At 46.5% G+C, this 18,802-nt stretch overlaps 1 protein-coding gene across 4 annotated transcripts; it reads right to left on the bottom strand.

Moving 5' to 3' along the window:
* Positions 1–262: 262 nt before the first annotated feature.
* On the bottom strand, positions 263–18,792 carry Aurka (aurora kinase A). Of its 4 annotated transcripts, none has more exons than XM_008842637.2 (9): positions 18,672–18,792; positions 16,611–16,657; positions 15,155–15,395; positions 12,794–12,845; positions 11,445–11,636; positions 10,636–10,774; positions 3,650–3,798; positions 1,199–1,373; positions 263–1,087 (listed from the first exon to the last, which is right to left on the bottom strand). In XM_008842637.2, exons 2-9 carry the CDS (start codon positions 16,650–16,652, stop codon positions 917–919), a joined length of 1,161 nt encoding a protein of 386 aa, XP_008840859.1. In that variant the 5' UTR covers positions 16,653–16,657; positions 18,672–18,792; the 3' UTR covers positions 263–916. The 4 variants fall into 4 exon arrangements, with proteins under 4 accessions (XP_008840859.1, XP_008840856.1, XP_029424074.1 ...); XM_008842634.2 differs by having other exon boundaries at positions 18,626–18,703; XM_029568214.1 differs by lacking the exon at positions 18,672–18,792 and adding an exon at positions 18,565–18,632.
* Positions 18,793–18,802: the final 10 nt, after the last annotated feature.

Below are 18,802 nucleotides of genomic sequence, written 5' to 3'. Positions count from 1 at the left end.
GTCTGCTTACATTGGCCACTTCTCACTCATGTGACATCTAGTGTCCCATTGAGAGCTGGCCATAAAAGCCTGTTTCTCTGACCAGTTCCAAGTCCCTCAACTTCTACTTTCTTCCACCAGGTTCACACTCTGGTTGATGATCAGATGACACTGTCTGACTCAACGTATTAGGAATATATCCAATGGGCCAGAAAAGCAGGTACCCGCTCATCTCCACGCCAACAGAACAACTGGTCAAATGATCACTCATGTACTCCAGGTAGATAGATGAATTTATATATTTAACAAGTTTGCACATGACATAATTCCAACATAAGGGTCCTTGACATTTAGATACAGCTGAGACACTGGGTGTCTTCCATGTCCCAATCAAGTCAAGACAGAGGTAGAGCACATGTTCCTATACACAGAGAATGAGAATCCCAGTCAGACTTTAGGATGCGAAACATTGGAGATCACCACTGAAGGAAAAACAGAGTTCATATAACTCTTCATTTAACAATTTAAAAGAAAACCATATCTTTATTTTAACATTTAAAAGAAAACCACATTTTTACAGCTTTCCCAGCCCTGGCAACCCAATAAATTACACGCACACGTAGCACTTGAAGTCTACAACACAGGCAATCACTGGGGAAGCAGGGTCAAGTGGCAACTTTCCCCACAATGAGACTCATCTCCCACATGGCCAACTTGCCCAGCATAGGCTGTGGGGACAGCTGCAGGCAAACTTGCCTCCAGATTAGTGAAAGTACATTGTTTCTGGGGGCCCGGGTAAAGCCACATGTGCTAAGGAAGGGCTTTCTGTACAGCAGGCCGAGCTGCCTGTGCAGTGCAGTGGCTGAGGGTGCTGATGACAGCTTGGGACGTCTCAGTGGCATGTTCCCAAAAATTGTGGGGTGGTCCTCAGGATTTCCTATGACAATTTGCTTTTTTGGCATGTCGGTGGCTTTGATGAATTTGCTGTTACCCAGGGGTGTTCAAGGACCTCTGCTAGTGTTAGCCTCTGGCTTGCATTATGCTTTAACAGTCTTGAAATGAGGTCCCTGGCTCCCTCTGTCACAAAGTCAGGGAATGTGAATTCAACCTGTGGCATGAAAAAATGACAAACCTGGGTCAGAGATGCAGCAAGACAGACATGAGACCTTGGCCTGAAGCCCAGAGCCCAAATGCAATGTGGGTTTCTTGGTCATCTTACCCGTGATATCCTTTTGTATGTCTCCTGATGCGTCTGCGCCTCAAAAGGGGGCATCCCAACCAGGAACTCATAGCAGAGGACGCCCAGGCTCCAGAGGTCCACCTTCTCATCATGCATGCGGCCTTCGATCATCTCAGGGGGCAGGTAGTCCAGGGTGCCACACAGCGTGGTTCTCCTACAATCAGAGGCTCAGGCTGATACCCCAGCTCTGCACCAATGGCTTGAGCACTCCCCCAGGCCCTGTGCTGTGCAGGTTCCCCTCAATCCCTACTTTTAGATAGGAGTGTGTGAGATCACACTCTAGTCACCAAACTTCCCCTAGATCTGTTCAATTCCAGAACCTCTTAGAATAATTAAGGTAACACTCAAAGCATTATAGGATAAAAGCTACCACACAGCAGGATAGTGAATCAGAGCTAGCCTGGACTGCATTGCAAGACCCTTGTTTCAGAAAATGACAGTTGTTATGCCCTGTTCTGTGTAAGTACAATTTGGAGTTCTACATTAGGTCTAAGTCAAAGGACACCACTATGTAGGCTGGGAGTATTGACTCACACCTGTAATCCCAGCATTTGGGAGGTAGAAGATGACTGACATGGGTTGGAGGCAGCCTGGGTTATAGTGTGAAAATTGGGGGGTGGGGGGAAGGGGGACAAGAGGAGGAATGAAAAAGATTTAGGAACTCAAGGGGACCGGTCCACATGAAGATAAAAGAGGCAATTCAATACCATTCATGCAATTTTGTTGGGCTCTTTAGGGCTTTTCTCTTGGGTTTTGTTTTTGAGATGGAGTCTTGCTATGCAGCCCAGGCTGGCCTCCAATCTGCTCACCCCTGCCCCCTTCCAGTTGCTGCTGGGGTTACAGGCTTGTGCCAGCATACCTGCCTGGGTTCTGATTTTAAAACCCGCTCACCAGCTTGGCCTCAAACTTGCAGTCCTCCTGTCTGGCCTCTGAAGCACTGAGATTGCAAACGTGTACCACCAAGACGTGGTGGCACACACCTTTAATCCAAGCAGAGGGAGAGGCAGAAGGATTTCTGCACATTCCAGGCCAACCAGGACTTCAGTAAGACCTTGTCTCAAAAATAAAATTTCATGGAAAATTGGAGAAATCTGAATGTGGACTAAGTAGTAACTACCAAAAATGCTACTAACTTCTTAGGAGTGGCAAGAGCTGGGAGCGTGCACCCCACCCAAGGGGCACACACCAAGGCATCGCAACGCCACAACCCATTTTCAGACACCTATGCAGCCAGCCAGCAGTGTTCGGGGCCATGGAATGGAGGACTGCAAAGGCCACCAGCAGATTTCTATCCACTCAGGTTTTGAAAACCAAAGTTGGAAACAAGCTGGGAGTGGTTAAGAGCACTAGCTGCTCTTGCAGAGGACCCAGGTTCAATTCCCAACATCCACATGGCAGCTAACAACTATTGATAACTTTAGTTCCGGGGGGATCCAGCACCCTCTTCTGATCTCTGCAGGCATTGCACAACATGGGTGCACTTACATAGAAGCAGGCAATACACTCATACACATAAAAATAATTTTTTAAGAAAGAAATGATCTATAACAAACATGAAAGGTTCCCCTACCTGTCATCTGCCTTAGGCTATATAATTTTTTATAATAGGCTTTTAAGATTGCATTTATTCGTGTGTGTGTTTGTATGTGTGTGTGTGTGTGTGTGCGCAAGCTTGTCATAGCATGAGTGTGGTGATCAGAGGACAACTTTTGGGACTTGGTTCTCTCCTTCCACAATGTGGGTCGTCAGGCCCAACTGCAAGTATCTGCTGAGCCATCTCTCCAGCCTTCCCAAAGGCTTTTTAAAAAAAGTCATTTAGTAAGAATTTTTTAAGTAGTCCCCAAAAGCTGACAAGCCCTAGGCAGAAGGTACTTTAAAACACCCACTCACAAATGTCCGTGAACAGTTTACTTTTGTTTTTGTTTGGAAAGTCTGCCTCTTAGTGTCACTTGTTTCATTCAATGCCACTTCAGCTGTATGGGGACAGGAAAGGTCTGCTCCTCTGGCTGACATAAGAAGCCTATCCCAGCCGCCAGCCTCAAAGCTCCAGTCAAACCACCATGGTTTTCAAAGCCCCCACAGACCTGCAGCTTGGCTCTGGATCTCACACTGCTCTCCACTGGAGCTTGTCCCTGCCTCTCCACTTGCCACTTAGGTAGAAGCCCCGCCTTCCACACACCTGTCTTTCATGTATTATGTATGTGTCACATCTGTAAGCTTATTCACATGCTCATGAACCTCTAAGGACATAGAGATATCTGTAACCCAAGACCTAGAGTGCCAAAGAGCCCAGCATGGTCACAGAAGAAATCTGATCCGGTCTCAACTGCTCCAAAGCATTCCTAGGTGGGTCACCGCCCAGCTTATGAAACATTTCAGAGAGATTGGGCATTCAATTTGCGCATCTGCTAAAAGCTCCGGAGTCCATACCTGGAAGACGGCGCATGTACAGACCACCCGAAGTCTGCGATCTTCAGTTCTCCGTTTGATCCAAGAAGCAGGTTCTCAGGCTTGATGTCTCTATGGATGACTCTCTTCGAATGACAGTAAGACAGAGCATTCGCCAACTCAGTGATATACTGTGGGGAAGAAGCATTGAAAGCCTGGGTTCAGACATCATGTACCTCAGGCAGGCACTAACTCTTCTGAAAAAGACCCAACACAGATTTTAACAGGTTTTTCAGGTTTGGAAGCAAACACTGCAGAAATGGAGATGTCTACAAAATCAGCTGCTCAACTCTCAGGTCACTCAGTGCTCAGCTAACTCTGAGCTAACACTACCAATGTGGTATGGAGACAGGCCATTGCTAGCTGAGCCGGAGTCACAGTCCCTGAGGCAGCGAATTCCTCTGGAATACTCAATGCAGAAGCAGCAGCCCAAATTCAGGATTCAGATGTGCAAACAAATCTTAAGAGGTGCCCCCTGGAGCTCCATGGCCGTGACCTTGGACTTCCCTGTAAGATCTGCGAGAAGCAAGGCTGCTGCCTCTTAGAGCAGTCCTCAAGGTAAATCAACAGAAAAGCATGCAAGCAGAAACAAGCCGGGTGTGGGGGCGCACACCTTTAGTCCCAACACCTCGGAGGCAGAGGCAGGCAGATCTCTGTGGGTTCAAGGCCAGCTTAGTCTACATAGCAAGTTCCAGGACAGCCCAGGGCTATACAGTGAGACCCAATTTCCACAAAAAATAAAATGAAAAAAAGCAAACCAAAGCATTCAAGCAAATCAGTTTCTGCATTACTTCTGTTTCTCTTTAAGACTTTCCAATCTTGGGGCTAGAGCTGCACTTTGGTGGTTGAAAGCTTACTCAGCATGCCTTAGGCACCCTGGATTCCAGCCTCAGTACTGTATGCAATCCCCCTGGCTCCCAATTTTCTAGTCCTCACCTAGTGACTTAGCAAGCCAAATCCAGTACTTAAGAGAGATGAGAAAGATACAGCGATTATATAGTCAAAGCACATTCGTGACTAGCAAAGGTTTATTTGGGGGGGGGGGGTGCAGCACTATCAAAAAGGACATTTGTTCTTTTATAGCCCAAAGTCAGACACCAAAATGTAGAGCACCATAAACTGGAAGTGAATACAAAGGAAGCTACTCTTCCCCCACACCACCCAGGGTAGCTGAAATGCCCTGCAGGTTGACAGTCTAGAGGGGAGGGGGCTCCCAGCAGGGACCATCTGCAGACAAGCATCAGTTTAACCAGCACACCCTTCTTGTTAACCAGCTCGGCTTTCTCTATGGACCAGCACACTCTGGTACCCACTTCCTCCACACCTGTACTCTAGGATGATAGACAGGTAGAGGCCCCTAACATTACTCTACTTTCAAACTAGACTGAGAGGAAACAGGGTGGGGTATTCTACCTACAGCTATGTGTGTATACCAAATAAACTCCACTTGCACTGAAGCCTTAGGTTTGAGAAGGAGATGGGGAAGCTAAGCACATGAACAACACTCTAGTCTTTTCAGTAGGGAGATCAGAAACTGAAGGACAAGATTAATTTACCAAAATAAAACTGTAGGGTCTGGAGAGATGGCTCAGTACTTACTGAGATAACTCACTCACTGCTCTTGCAGAGGACCCAAGTTCAATTCTCAGCACCCATATCAAGCAGCTCACAACCACCTGTAACTCTAGCTCCTGGCACCTGTGGCTTCCAAGGACGCCTGCACTCACATGCACATATTCACACAAACACACATGCACAAAAATAATGAAAAATAAAAGTATAGCCCATTATAAGACTTTTTTTTTTAAAAAAAAGAGGTCTATGTAGAGATAGAGTTCCAGGCCAGCTGGGGCTATGGGGTGACCCTGCCTCAAAAAATAAACAACCCCCCCCACAAGGCTAATGTAGGTACACAGCCTGTCATTACATTACTCATTTAACTTTTTGCTGTAAAGCAGGGTGGGCGTGTAATCCTAGCATGCAGGAGGCAGAGATAGGTCCCTACAGCCAGCTGGCTCCTCCGGGCTAAACGGGCTCTCAGTACAGCAAGAGACCCTGTCTCAACCTATAAGGTGGACAGTGAACGAGAAAGACACTAACCTCGGCGCCACGTGCACGTGCACACACACGCAAACAGACACACACATACACATACATACATGTTTATATGCAAAAAAGATTAGGAAATACTTAAGCAAATAAAACAGATCTCCTCTACTTGTCAGAAAAGCACTTAAGGTCAGGTTTAAATACATGTCATCATTGTAATAACAGCTTAGAAGGTCACTGATAGCTGGTGTCACTTTAGAGGGTGAAAGCACGTCACTCTGACTTAGATACTACAGAAATCAATGCCAAGCGCATTCAGAATGTACCAGCCATAGATCTCCACCAGGAGACCTGTGCAAAGCATTCACCAGAACCGTCAGCTTCCAGTCAACAAGCAGCAACCCCGATGGAGACTTGAACTTCTCAGGACAATAATTCTATTCCCATGAAGGAGAAACGAGGAAAGCAGAGGCCATGAGAGACACTGCCTTGCCTTAAGGGACATAAGATCACAAAGTGCCTGGAAAGGGTGAGGAAAATGAAAAGACCCAGACCAGAAGGAAGCATCTGCACACACCAGAATAAAGAACTAAAACTCAACGATGAAAATTCGAAACACTTCGACCAATCATTCCAGGTTTTCTAGTCTATACCACAGTGCCTTGCAAAAGCACCATATGAATAAAGCAATAAAATCTGATTATTAAGTTCCAGCGGTAGACCCTACTTATTCAATAGAAAATGAGTTTTATGTGGTTATTAAAACAGTACAGTTAATTAGACTAAATCTGTGTAGATAGGGTATAGATTTTCTTAACCCTAAGGTGTAAATGCAATTAGCTTAATTTAAAATTTGGAATCTAAAGGTTTTCTATAGCTAGGCACTTTATTACTCTCAAATGGAAAGCACTTACAAATGGACAACCGCACAGTCTAGTTTTGCCATCATCGTTCCTATCTACATTTTTTTTAAAGCTTCAAAGGCAAAATTTAAGCAGAGATGCTTATAGCTCTATCTGTTTTAATGATAATGTTTCTATTACACAACCTTCAAGTTTGCATTAAGTATAAGTAACCTAAGATCCCATTTAAAAAAAAACTTGGTTTAGCATTTTGTAACTTAATCAGTGACTTCATTTTCATGGTGGGGTGAAATCAGGGAAGGTTTATGTCACACTGATTCACTAGAGTTGATTTATCAAGATTATGCTAGACAAAATTTAAGGGAAAAATACTATAAGAAATAAATGCCTCATCTGAACATGTAGAATCCAGTGTGTATGAGGCCTCTTAGCATTTTAATAGCACTTTTAGTACCAGAAAGGCACATCTACTAAAAAGTTACACATAGTATGGAAATCGTTTCTTCCAGATTTCTGATTGAAATGTCCTTAGCATATTAAGGCATTAAAGTGGTATTTGGAATTAAATGGATTTACTTATAAGGATCAATCTAGTCTTCCTTTGTATGGTTTTTTTATAGGTTATAATTGATCAAATCTTCTTACTAATAGTAAAGGTGAGGGTGATGAAGCAGGTTTTGGGTTTTCCTGTGCTGTTTCTTAAGTATTGGCTGTTTATATACTTAGCCATAACTTGGTGCAAAAAGCTGAGCATTGTCTCTGTTAATGAACTGGAAGAGGCCTACTTAGTTTGCTTTAACCGCCTCAGGATGTCTCTTGAAATAAGCTGTTTCCAAAGGAACAGAAGGGAAATTTACTACCTAGTCTGTAAACAGTATAACCCTCAAAGGGGACTCATCCCCTCAAATGTGGACTAAAGAAAAGGGTGGTGAAGACGCACAGGACGCAAGTCCTGGAACAGGAAGAGAGCTGACCTTGTCACTACAGCCTTACAGCTGACCTGTTAGCGGCTTTTCACTCAATCAAAACTCCCTGTCCTCCTTTCCCTCTTTGAAGCAAGTCTTGGTCAACTAATTTTGCTTCATTATGACTTTTAAAATGAAAGCTATTACTCTAAATTTATTAATAGGTACCTTATTTGCTTTGAATCAAATCATCCCATTATCAGACTTCCCTTGGTTTACTGTAGATAATTGGCTTTAAGGTATTTTTGTCTTTTAAACAAACATGCAGACTTTTGATTAATTTGTTAAATCGCTGTAGCTGGCAATCATTTTACATTTGTGAAATTGCATTCCCTCTGTATCCAGTGTGTAACTTGCCAATTGAGTGCATTTTATATTCAGGTTGGACTATGCATGTTTGGATAAATGAAGCTGTGTTTGATTTATGGTTTAAAAATAAAGTTCCCTGAAAAAAAAAAAAAAAAAAAAAAAAAAAAAAGAAAAAGAAAAAAAATAAACACTTCAGAGATGAATAGGTGTCTACACAGCACACACAGGGTTGCAGAGATGGCTTGGCTACCAAGAGCATTTGCTGTTCTTCCAAAGGACCCAAGTTCACTTCCCAGCACCCACACTGGATGGCTCACAACTACCTATAGCTCCAGCTCCAAGGGCTCCAACTCCCTCTTCTGGCCTCTATGAATACTCTATTCATGTGGCACATATACAGAGACATATAAATTTTTAAAAATGAAAATAAATTAAAAACATAAATGGCACATAAAGTCAATACCATATGCCACTAGGAAATCACAAACCAAAACAAGGAGATGCCATGACACCTATCGGAATGACTGAAGTCCAAAACCCTGACAGCACATGCTCCTGAGCGGGAGTGCTGGTGTTCAGAGGCAAAAAGAAATGAAAGCATTTGGAAGGATGAGGAGGATGGCCAGCTCAAGTGAGCCCCTGCCTCAAAAAACAAAACGGGCTGGAGAGACAGCTCAGTGGTTGAACACTGGCTGCTCCTGTTGAGAACCCAGGTTTGGTTCCCAGCACCCAATGGCAGCTAACGACCATCCAGTTCCAGGGGATCCTGATGCCCCTCTTCTGACCTCCACAGGCACTGCACAACACAGGTGCACTTACATACATGCAGGCAATATACCATACACATAAAAGAATAAATAATTTTTTTTTTGTCTTTTTGAGACAAGGTCTCCCTTTAGCCCCAGCTGTCCAGGAATTCACTATATAGACCAGGCTGGCCTCAAACTCACAAAGATCTGCCTGCCTCTGCCTCCCAAGTGCTGGGATTAAAGGCGAGTGCCACGATGCCCAGCCAAGAATAAATAAAAATATTTTTTTAAAAAAGAAATGAACTGGGTTAGGCCTGGGGCTTCACTGGTAGAGGAGACTGCCCAGTGTGTGTGACGTAGTCCTGAGTTCGATCCCCAGTACCGCCCCCTCAAAAGACAAACGGAATGAGTGGGCCATCCCCCACAAGGACACAGGTGAACCTTAAACACAAACTACTACTGCTACTGCCAGGAGAAGAAACCCATCTAGAAGGGCTCTGCGTTCTTAGGACTCCAATTACGGAATTCTGGAAAAGGCATACAATAATTAGTAAACAAAACCAGTGGCTGCCAGAGACTGCAAGGGAGAGGGCCAACTAGGTGACACACATCCTTTGATTTTGGAGCAAACGCTTCTGTATGGTATTGCAATCATTAATATACGACATTTTGCATTTATCAAAACCCATACAACTTTACAGCACAGAAAGTAAAGCTCAGCATATGTAATGTTAAGGAAAAATACAGAAGAGGCTGAACACCAGGATGGTATGAGGCCAGGGCAAGAGCATCTAACCTTATCACAAAACACAAACCCACCCTGGTAACAGGAAAGGGGAAACATCGCCTAAGTGATTGAATGGGTGGAGTGTGAAACGGACAACAGCGACTCTGCAGCCGTAGCATCCTGCCAGGTGAATGGACTGACTACCATCTGCCACAGGCACACAGTGTGGAAATACCCTGGAACTGCGTAACTAAAGACACGGTGGACAGTGAACCCAGATCGCTCACTGTAGGGGTGTATTGTACAGATAAGTCCAGGGGACAGGAGTCCAGAAGATCCTCTCGGATTGGATCCGCTGAGCACATCAGTATGAGCGCACAGCTTTATAAAGGATAAACATTGATGCATGTATGCCCATGGATCACTAAATACCCTGTTCTCTGCAGTGAAGAGGTCCTAGCGGTAATGAGCTCCCTAGTGGCCAAAATCTTGGTTTTGAATAACATTCTCCAATAAAGGAGCCAAGATCCTTGAGGAAATGGCTGACTGTAGGAACAGGGCCAGAAACAAAGATGAGACCAAGTCCACTGCACCAGAAGCATAGCCAGTGCCAAACAATCTGAGCAAAAGGAAGCCGAGCTGGACTGCAGGCCGTGTAGAAATGCTCAGGAATGGGGATTCCAAATGAATGTGCCAGGGAGACAGGCCACTGCAGCGCACAGGTCAGTCTACATGCACACGCCTCGGGAGTGGGCCGTGCTCCACTTTACAGTGGAGATGCAGGATGGACACCAGCTCAGGCACAGGACTGCGCCCACCTCCCAACAGTCACACTGCAAATGCAACGTGCACTTCACCAAGCTGCTTCTCTCCACACCCACACCCCTTTCTAATCATGAGGGACTCTATGGCATACTGAAGAAAGTCAACTTAATGGTCAAACGACACTGAGCCACTGCTTATAAGTAGAGCAGCATATTGACTGAAGCCATTAATAATGGGGGAGATTCGGTGTGGAGTACATGGAAACTCTGCACTACTGTTAGACTTCTGTACACCTGAGTCTATCAAAATAAACAAGGGGTGGATGACGGTGCAGAAGCAACTATCCATATCCATCTCCCATCTCCCAGACAGCGAGTCAAAGCCCAAAACTCCGTGACACCAAAGTTTATCTGTGCATGACACAGCTAAGCTCTTGGTTTCCCAGTCTCAAATAAGCGACCCTACTAAACCTCTATTACGACCGAACCTGCTCTGCCGTGGAGACAGTGCACTGTCAGAGGGCGAGCCCGGACAGACTTACAGTGGCAGTTCTCTGCTCGTCAAACTTGGAGTGTTTCTGGAGCTCTCTGTAGACCGTGCCAAGGGGTGCATATTCTAGAATAAGATACACTCTGGTGGCATCATGGAAATAGCCGTATAGCCTGAGAATGTTAGGGTGCCTGCAACAAAGAACCAAGATGGTAACATCTGGTTTCAGAGTCACCTCAGCTCAGGCTGAAGACTGCAACAAGCCCCCCGGGTAATACGATGGGGTATGTCACAGGAAGCCCCCTCCCCCAGCACACAGATGTGAACACTGAGCCTGTTCAAGACCCTTATATCCATTACCATGGATTTCCAAGTATTGATGGATCTCAGGGTTAGCTTACACCCCTTTCTTCCTTCTGGGATCTTTAGTGGAAATTTTTCAACTAAATACACATCTCTGCATGTTAAAGGGCACAGGGTCTGCACATAAGCCAAGGCAGGGCCCGGTGGAGGCGGGGCCACGTGCCTGGGAGAACACACCCATCTGCAGAGCAGCGCTGTCCCCAGGCACCTGCACCTGCCAGGTGCCGGCAGACGGGTACAAGCCAAGGAACAGCCGGAGTTTCAGTACTGGCATCTGAGTCAAATGTGACCAACACTGAAGGCAGAAAAAGCACTGACTCAAGTCAGCCAGGGTCTCCCCTCATCATCAACCGCAAGAAAAAATTCCAAGAAAATTACTTCACTCATAAAATTAAATCTTGAGTGATTTTTGTCAGGATCACATCACCTAAGTCTGTGGAAAATGGTGTGTGCCTGTGTGCAAGCAGGTAGAAGCATCCCTCTGGTCAGGACACGCACCGCAGGTGGGACTGGATCTCCACTTCTCTCCGGAGCTGGTGCTCCACCCCGGCTTTCTCCAGCTGGGCTTTAAACAGCACCTTCAGGGCCAGGATAAACTTGCTCTGCTTCTCCCTTGCCAAATAAACATTACCGAACTTTCCTTTACCCAGGGGCCGGCCAATGTCGAAATCTTCCAAAGTCCACTGCCGTCTAGAAAGTAATTTGAACATTTAACATATGAAGAACACAAAGCTCTGATAACACTGCCAGTGAGCAGTAAGGTAATTCAAGCTCAGACTGCTCAGTGTGCATCCTCGGCAAGCACCAACCCCCAAACCACCAACTAGCCACCAACATCAAGGGTGGGCCCAGCAGCCAGAGTTGGGGCCAAGAAACAATCGTGAATCTCTAGAGTGGAGGCCTGGCAGGCGAGGGGGACAGAGCAGCAGCATGACCCATAGTAGTCTTACAACACCCCCCGCCATCTAAAAGGATGAGCTACCAGAAAGGAGATGGCCTCCCTCCACCCTCACAGGGGCGGAGAGCCATGCTGGCAGGAGACAGAGCCACTGTCACTGGTGGAAGCTGGACGTAGCCCAGGCCAGTTTGCCATGAAAATCTTGGGAATTGGAGTGTGAGAAAGACCACACAAGGTGGTCTGTGGGGCCATGGGACAGCTTTTCCATGCCGTAGTCTAGTTTGGGGTCTAGAAGCAGGCATTCATTCACCAAGTGTCTGGGAGGATGTACTGCCAGCCTCTCACACACAGAGCAAGTGCAGCAGCTTTACCACTGCTCCGAGGCACCCGACAGTGCACACATACACAGAGGTCTGTGCCTGGCATTCGGGAATTCAGACTTGTCCTTTTAGCCAGATGCCATGCTGTGTGCGGAGGCATCGCTCGAGCCCAGGAGTTTTAGACTAGCCAGGGCAACATAGTGAGACTGACCCAGAAACAAAAGCCTGTACTTTTGTACAAAAATAAACACACTGGTTACTTCTGATATTTTCTATATTTGAAAAGTACTAAAATAACCAACCAACCACAAAATCTTTTGAGTCCTAGGTTTTAAAAATTGATCTTAAAAAAAAAAAGGGAGAGAGAAGGACTTTAGGATTTGAATCCTGGAAACAGGTTTGTTAACTGAGGGCTGGTATTTTTTTTTTTTTGAAGGGGAGGTGTGTCTTCAAGACAGGGTCTCTTTGGAGCCCCAGCTGGCCTTGAACTTACTGTGTAGACCAGGCTGGTCTCAATCACACAGAGATCCACCCACCTCTGCCCAGACTAAAGGCCTGTGCCATGCTCAGCTTAAAAGGTGTTGTTTTCATAGCTGTGTCTGCAATTCCAGAATGGTAAAAAAGCTTACTTTTTTGAGTCTTCACTTTTCTGTTTGGATGCTCGTTCCTTTTCAGGATTTCCTATATGAAATAAGGTGAAATACTGGTTTTAGAGCAACTATATATAAGTTCTTATTAAAAATTTGTGAAGATATAAATCAAAGAATAGTCAGTCACTGAACTACTAATGATAGGTCAAGAATGATAAATCTGGGCTTTTCAATCTTTAAAAAAAATCACCACCACCACCACCACCCTACTATACCACACCTGACGTCTCACAGAAGCTCTAGAGTAAAGATGAGCAGTGCTCACAGTCAGGCTCCCCAGTAAAGCCCAAGAAGGCTTCCCCCGGGCTCTATTTCCCAAGAAGGGATTCTAGAGCATCACAGACCACCCATCTATACAAGCTGCCACCTGTCACCTTTCCAACCCTTTGGGGACCAACATCCATCCACACTGTCATCACAGTAACTCAAGATAACAGAAACCACTAGTTCAGGAAATGGTACCAGCTGCACAGAGGCACCATCTCAAGAGCTGTGAGGTGGGGCCCCTTCTCTGCGCCTGCTCACCCTGAGACTCACCAGCATGGCCATTCTGCTCTGGTATTTGAATAGAGGTCCAAATGGGTTCTCCCTCAGTCACTGTCTCAACTAAAGCCATCAACAGTACAGTTGTGGGGCTGAAGATCACCCCAAAACAGGGCTGAGGAGGGTGAACCAAAACACATTTCTTTGCCATATTTTGAGCTGCTAATTTGAAGATACTGCCATCTCAGGGCAAACTCTGAAAGGTTGTCCTTTCATAAAAGCAAGGTATGTTTCTTTTTTTAAACAATATCTCTATGAGTTCAAGGCCACCATGGTCTACATAGTGAGTTCTAGGCCAGCTGGGGCTACTGAGAGACCCAATCTCAAAAAGCCAAAAAAATTTTTTATTCGCTAGACAAGACTTTAATCCCAGCACTTGGGAGGCAGAGGCAGGCGGATCTCTGCATAGTGAGTTCCAGGCCAGCTGTGGCTACAGGGAGACCCTGCCTCAAAATGACCAAAAAAAAAAAAAATTATTATTTTTATTTTAAGTGTATGAGTGTATTGCCTACATGTATATAAATTGCACCTGTGTCATGCAATGTCTACAGATGACATCAGATTCCCCTAGAACTGGCAGTTGTTAGCTGCCATGTGGATGTTGGGAATTGAACCCAGATCCTCTGCAAGAGCAGCCAGTGCTCTTAACTGCTGAGCCATCTCACCAGTCCCCCAAGCAAGGCATGTTTCTAAAGGACATACACAGCAGGACCACCTCCTACAAGGAAGAGACTGCCAAGAGACAAGGTCTGACACCTACACAGCTTATTGCACAGGAGCACAGGCCTGGTTCAGCACTACCCACTCCTCTCCCTCCCACTGGAGAACCCAGGTCCTACTCCTTACTGGACCTCAGGATGGTATAAGAACTCCAGCTGCCCGACCTTTCCCATCTCTCACTCTGACTTGCGCATCTGTACTAAGCGGCGTTTCTCCAGCTTACCTGTCCACTGTCAGCTGATTTTTGCAGACTCAATTATACTACCCAAGTGTGCATGCACGACAGAAATTCCCTTTCTTTCCTAGCCAGTTCTGGCTGCCTCCCACTACTCACCTTCCACCCAGATCCCTCTCCTCAATGGGGTCTCAAAGTAGCCGCACCCACCCCCTCCCTTCCAGTGACTCTGGCTGTTTTCATGAAGTGTGATGTGACTGAGATGGTGTAGATGCGGCTATCTTTGCCCACTCTAAGCACTCACCGGCTGCTAAGTAACTGTTCATATCCCCCTCCTCCACTCTCTGCTGTCCTACTTGGTCTTCCATCCACACAGCCCGACTCAGCAGTGCCCCTCTCTCATATCCCAATACATCCAGAGCAGGCTTTCTAAAGGTGGTCTCCAGCAGCCTCCTCTGCTCAGAAAGTCTCTAGTAGCTTCCTCATGCACTGGAGATGGTGCCTCCCCTCAAGGAGAGCCAGAAATGCCCCTGGAGGACCTCCAGCGGTCCCCCATTTGGCTTCTCTAGACCCCCTCCCCATTGCAGAACAGTGGTGTTTTCAGTGCCTCAACGTAGCTGCCATAGTCTACACGCTGATCCAATGATAAGCAATCAAAAGGGAATGGGATGACCCCTGTGCATCAAGCCCCCTTCCCTAGAGGATGAGAACCAGTCTGGGTTTCCAGCACCAGCCTGGACCACAGACACCATCCCTTCATTCAGTGCGGACATCCTATTTTCTCTTTGTCCTCAAAAGACATGTGAAGGTCAGGGCTCCCAAAGAGAAATGCCAATCTACATTTTTCTTTTTAGCAACAACTAAAAAGAATGCCATCCAAAGCTCTTCTAAGGCTGGCTTACCAGAGGCTTCAGGCTGCTCGCTCTTCTGAGGGTTACTCAGCCGGGAGACAGGCTGCAACTGCTTGGGTACCGGTTTCTGACTGGAGACGAGCTTTTGTGCTTGTGAAGGACCTCGGTGGGTGGCATTGGAAGGGCACAGGACCCGCTGGGCCTGGCCAGTGCTTGCAGATCCTGGGTTCTGAGAAGGAAACTGCTGGGTCACCAGGACACGTTTCGGACCGTCACCAAAGGGAACTGAAGCCTGGGAGGGAAAGTAAGACTTATGGGCTTCAGGAATGAAAGGTGGGTGTTGTGAGACTCCCCGAAAGTTTCTTCTGTGGTCTAACAATCATGGACCACATGATAATAACAAGTACATGGCTGAAAGGATGGCTTCCAGGCCACCTTCTACCCTAAAATCATGAGCCAAACTTCTATCCAAGGATGAAGACACTGAACATCTTGACTTCTAGAAGGCAGGCATGCCAGCACACACCTGTGATCCCAGCACTTGGAGGCTGGGCCAGGAGGAGCAAAGTTTCAGACCAGCCTTGGCTCCCAAGTGAGACCCTTTCTCTAAAACAGAAAAAAACTTCATACCAAAAGTCTCAGTTCTACTAAAATTTGATTTTATACTTAGAAAAAAGGCTGAAAGAAATATGTGAGTGTCCAACAGTGATTATCTTCAGGAGAAGAAATTTGGAAGACAATTTAAATGCTGTGTTATGTTGGGTTTCCACAATAAGCTTACTACTATTAATATGCCCAGATTTCATTTTCAAGTATTTACAAAATGGACTTGAACAAAAGGAACTTTGGTCAAAGAAAAATATTTTTTTTTAATTTAATCTCCAAACTTCAAATTCTTCTCCAAAGCTAAAATACATAGAAATTAAAACTATTAAAAAGTTGACTTTTCAATAGAAGGGAGGAAAAAAAGAACTTTGACAAAGAGCAAACAAACGTAGGCTTCTCAAAGTGTCATTACTACAATGCCTTATTTACAAACCTGTGCGTAATGTGCTACAAGCTCCAATACCTTGAACACCACGAGCTAATCACACTGAAATGAAGGTGAGTTCTTCCTGCCCAAGTGAGGGGCTCAGCATCCATCACTAGCTCCTGCAGAAGTTGAGTGCAGCAACCACAGCCCTCTAGGCAGATCAGGAAATGATCCAAGGTTTCAAGCCAACACAGCGGTGGGAAGAATCCCCATACCAGACCAATTTCCATGTTAAGTTCTTATAAATGTGATTGTGTGAGCTGGTGAGATGCCTCAGTGGTAAAGGCTCTTGCCACCAAGCCTGATGACCTGAGTTCAATCCCCAGGACTCACATGGTAGGAGAGAACAAACTCTCACATGCTGGTCTTGACCTCCACATGCATATACATACATACACACACAAAATAAAAGTAATTTAAATTATAATTAAAAAAAAAATGAATGTGACTGTGATTACAGAAAATTCTATTTACCTTAATGGGCCCAGAAGCGCAGTTTTCTTTAGATCTATCCATGACACCTGGCAAAAGAAAGACCCTTTCATGACAGAGCCACCTTGCTTCAAAGTGCTGTTGTGGTAGGCAGTCACATCCCTGACGCACAGCCTCTGATATGTACTCATCTTTACCCCTTTCCTTGTATGAATAAAGGTGATGAGAACGTTCTCACCCGATGTACACAATGCACAGGCACGTGGTGTGGTCCCTTCACTCACATACACAGGATTGATTGTCCCACATCCCCTCTCACATCCGACCTGTCTTTCTGCGCTACTGTGCCCCAGCCATACACAGCCTGCCTGGAATACCTGCTACCTTTAAGAGCCCTATTTGCTGCACAGCTGCCCCAGGACGTGATCTCCCGCTCACCTCCCCTTCCAACAGCAAAGATTTTTAAAATCCCACCACCATGTTGCCTACAACAGGGCTTCCCCCTGTGGCCAAACCCAACACGTCCTCGTGAGGACCGGCACACAGTGACCACTTCTTGCCCTGTTCCCTAGCTCCCAGTTAGTTTTCGTCTCACACTGCCAGCTGCCATTTCTTACTCTCCCTTCACCCCAATCTTCATGTCCTTGGACCCTCCACTTCCCCATCTACACCAAATGACCTTCAAGGTTCCCATTCTGCTCAAACCAAAGATTTACTCTTCTAAGTAAGACTGCTTGGGCACATGCTTGGTTTTTCCCTTTTTCAGATCTATGGGTGTTGTTAGAGGGGAGAGGGACAAAAATGAATGTTACTGAAGAGCCTGTAATTCAAGGATCTGGGAGACCGAGGAGGTGGTAGAAGGAAGGGCTGCAGCTATAGCTACCTCCCTCACCAGATGTAGGAATATAGGGATTCTGAGCCAGGGGCCCAGCTTTAAACGATCCTGCATTACACACTCCTGTATAACTAGCACACACTGGTGTTACTAATTGCCAGTGGATCATAAGAATCACCTGGAAGATTTGTTAACCACCCCAGACTCTAGATCCTGAAGTGATTTCTATTCCCTAGATCTACAATGGGGCCAGATTTTTATGTTTGTTTTGGGGACAGGGTCTCATGTATCCCAGGCTGGCAATCTAGTGGATGACCTTGAACTTCTGAAGCTCTTGCCTTGCCTTCCCAATGCTGGATTTACAGACATGCTGCAACCACACCCAATGTATTCACTGCTGGAGGTTTGACACAGGACTTCCTGCATGCTAGGCAAGCCCTCTACCAACAGGCCTATAGTCCCAGCTAGGCTCAGCTTTTGAGACAGGGTCTCACCCTGACACTGACCTCAAAGTCAAGGCATTAGATGTAAGCAACCAAGCCTGGCCTTTTAACTTTTTTAAAAACACTATTTATGTTGAGACAGGGTGACACACACTTCAGGCTGGCCTCAAACTTGCTATGCAACTGAGGATGACTTTGAAGTTCTGATCTTCCTGCCACCTCCAGAGTGCTGGGATTATAGGCCTAGACCACCATGATGGTTTAGGCAGTGCTGGGGGTGGGGTGGGGGGAAGGTTCGAACTCAGCGCTTCCTCATGCTAAGCAAACCTACCAACTGAGCTATGTCCCCATCCCAACATCTGGCTTTCCTGGGGCTACGCTTTGCACGAGATCCTCAAGTGCTCCGAGGTCCTGGATGGCTCTAAACGAGACTCTCGTTCATCAATGCGCTGGTCCCTCCAGCCTGGACCCCCACTAAGGTGCACTTGTTTCATCATCCCCATCACTACCGTCAGTTTTGAAAGTCCCCCCCCCAATTAGTTCGTGGTCTGGGTCCTTGTCCCCAACCAGAACCTAAATCCCAGGAAGGCAAAAGCCCCCTTGGTTTGCAGCATCCTGCAGGACCGGAGCCTCGGCGCCCACGGCGGGCGGAGGCAGTAGCTGGACCCCGCAGCGCCCCTCGCAACCGCCCGGGCTCGCGTCCGAGGCTAGCCCTCACCCTTGCCCGCCGACCGCAGCCGGTCCCCGCCATTCCCGTCCTACCCCGGCCGGCTTCCTACCTCCCAGCGCTCCCGAGAGCTCAGCCGTTAAAATTCAAAGGTTCACCTTTTAAACCAGGAGTTAAACCTCTCCTCCGGAAGCTGATTGGCCAGAGTCTGAGCGACGCCGCTCTGTGATTGGCTCACCGTGAACGCGACATTCCGTGACGTATGGTGCGCTAAGCCGTCGGAGTCCGG

Source organism: Nannospalax galili, unplaced genomic scaffold (genome assembly GCF_000622305.1).
Source record: "Nannospalax galili isolate Female #2095 unplaced genomic scaffold, S.galili_v1.0 scaffold231, whole genome shotgun sequence".
Taxonomy (NCBI): domain Eukaryota; kingdom Metazoa; phylum Chordata; class Mammalia; order Rodentia; family Spalacidae; genus Nannospalax; species Nannospalax galili.
The sequence above is the reverse complement of the archived record's forward strand: the minus strand, read 5'-3'. Positions and strand labels throughout refer to the sequence as shown.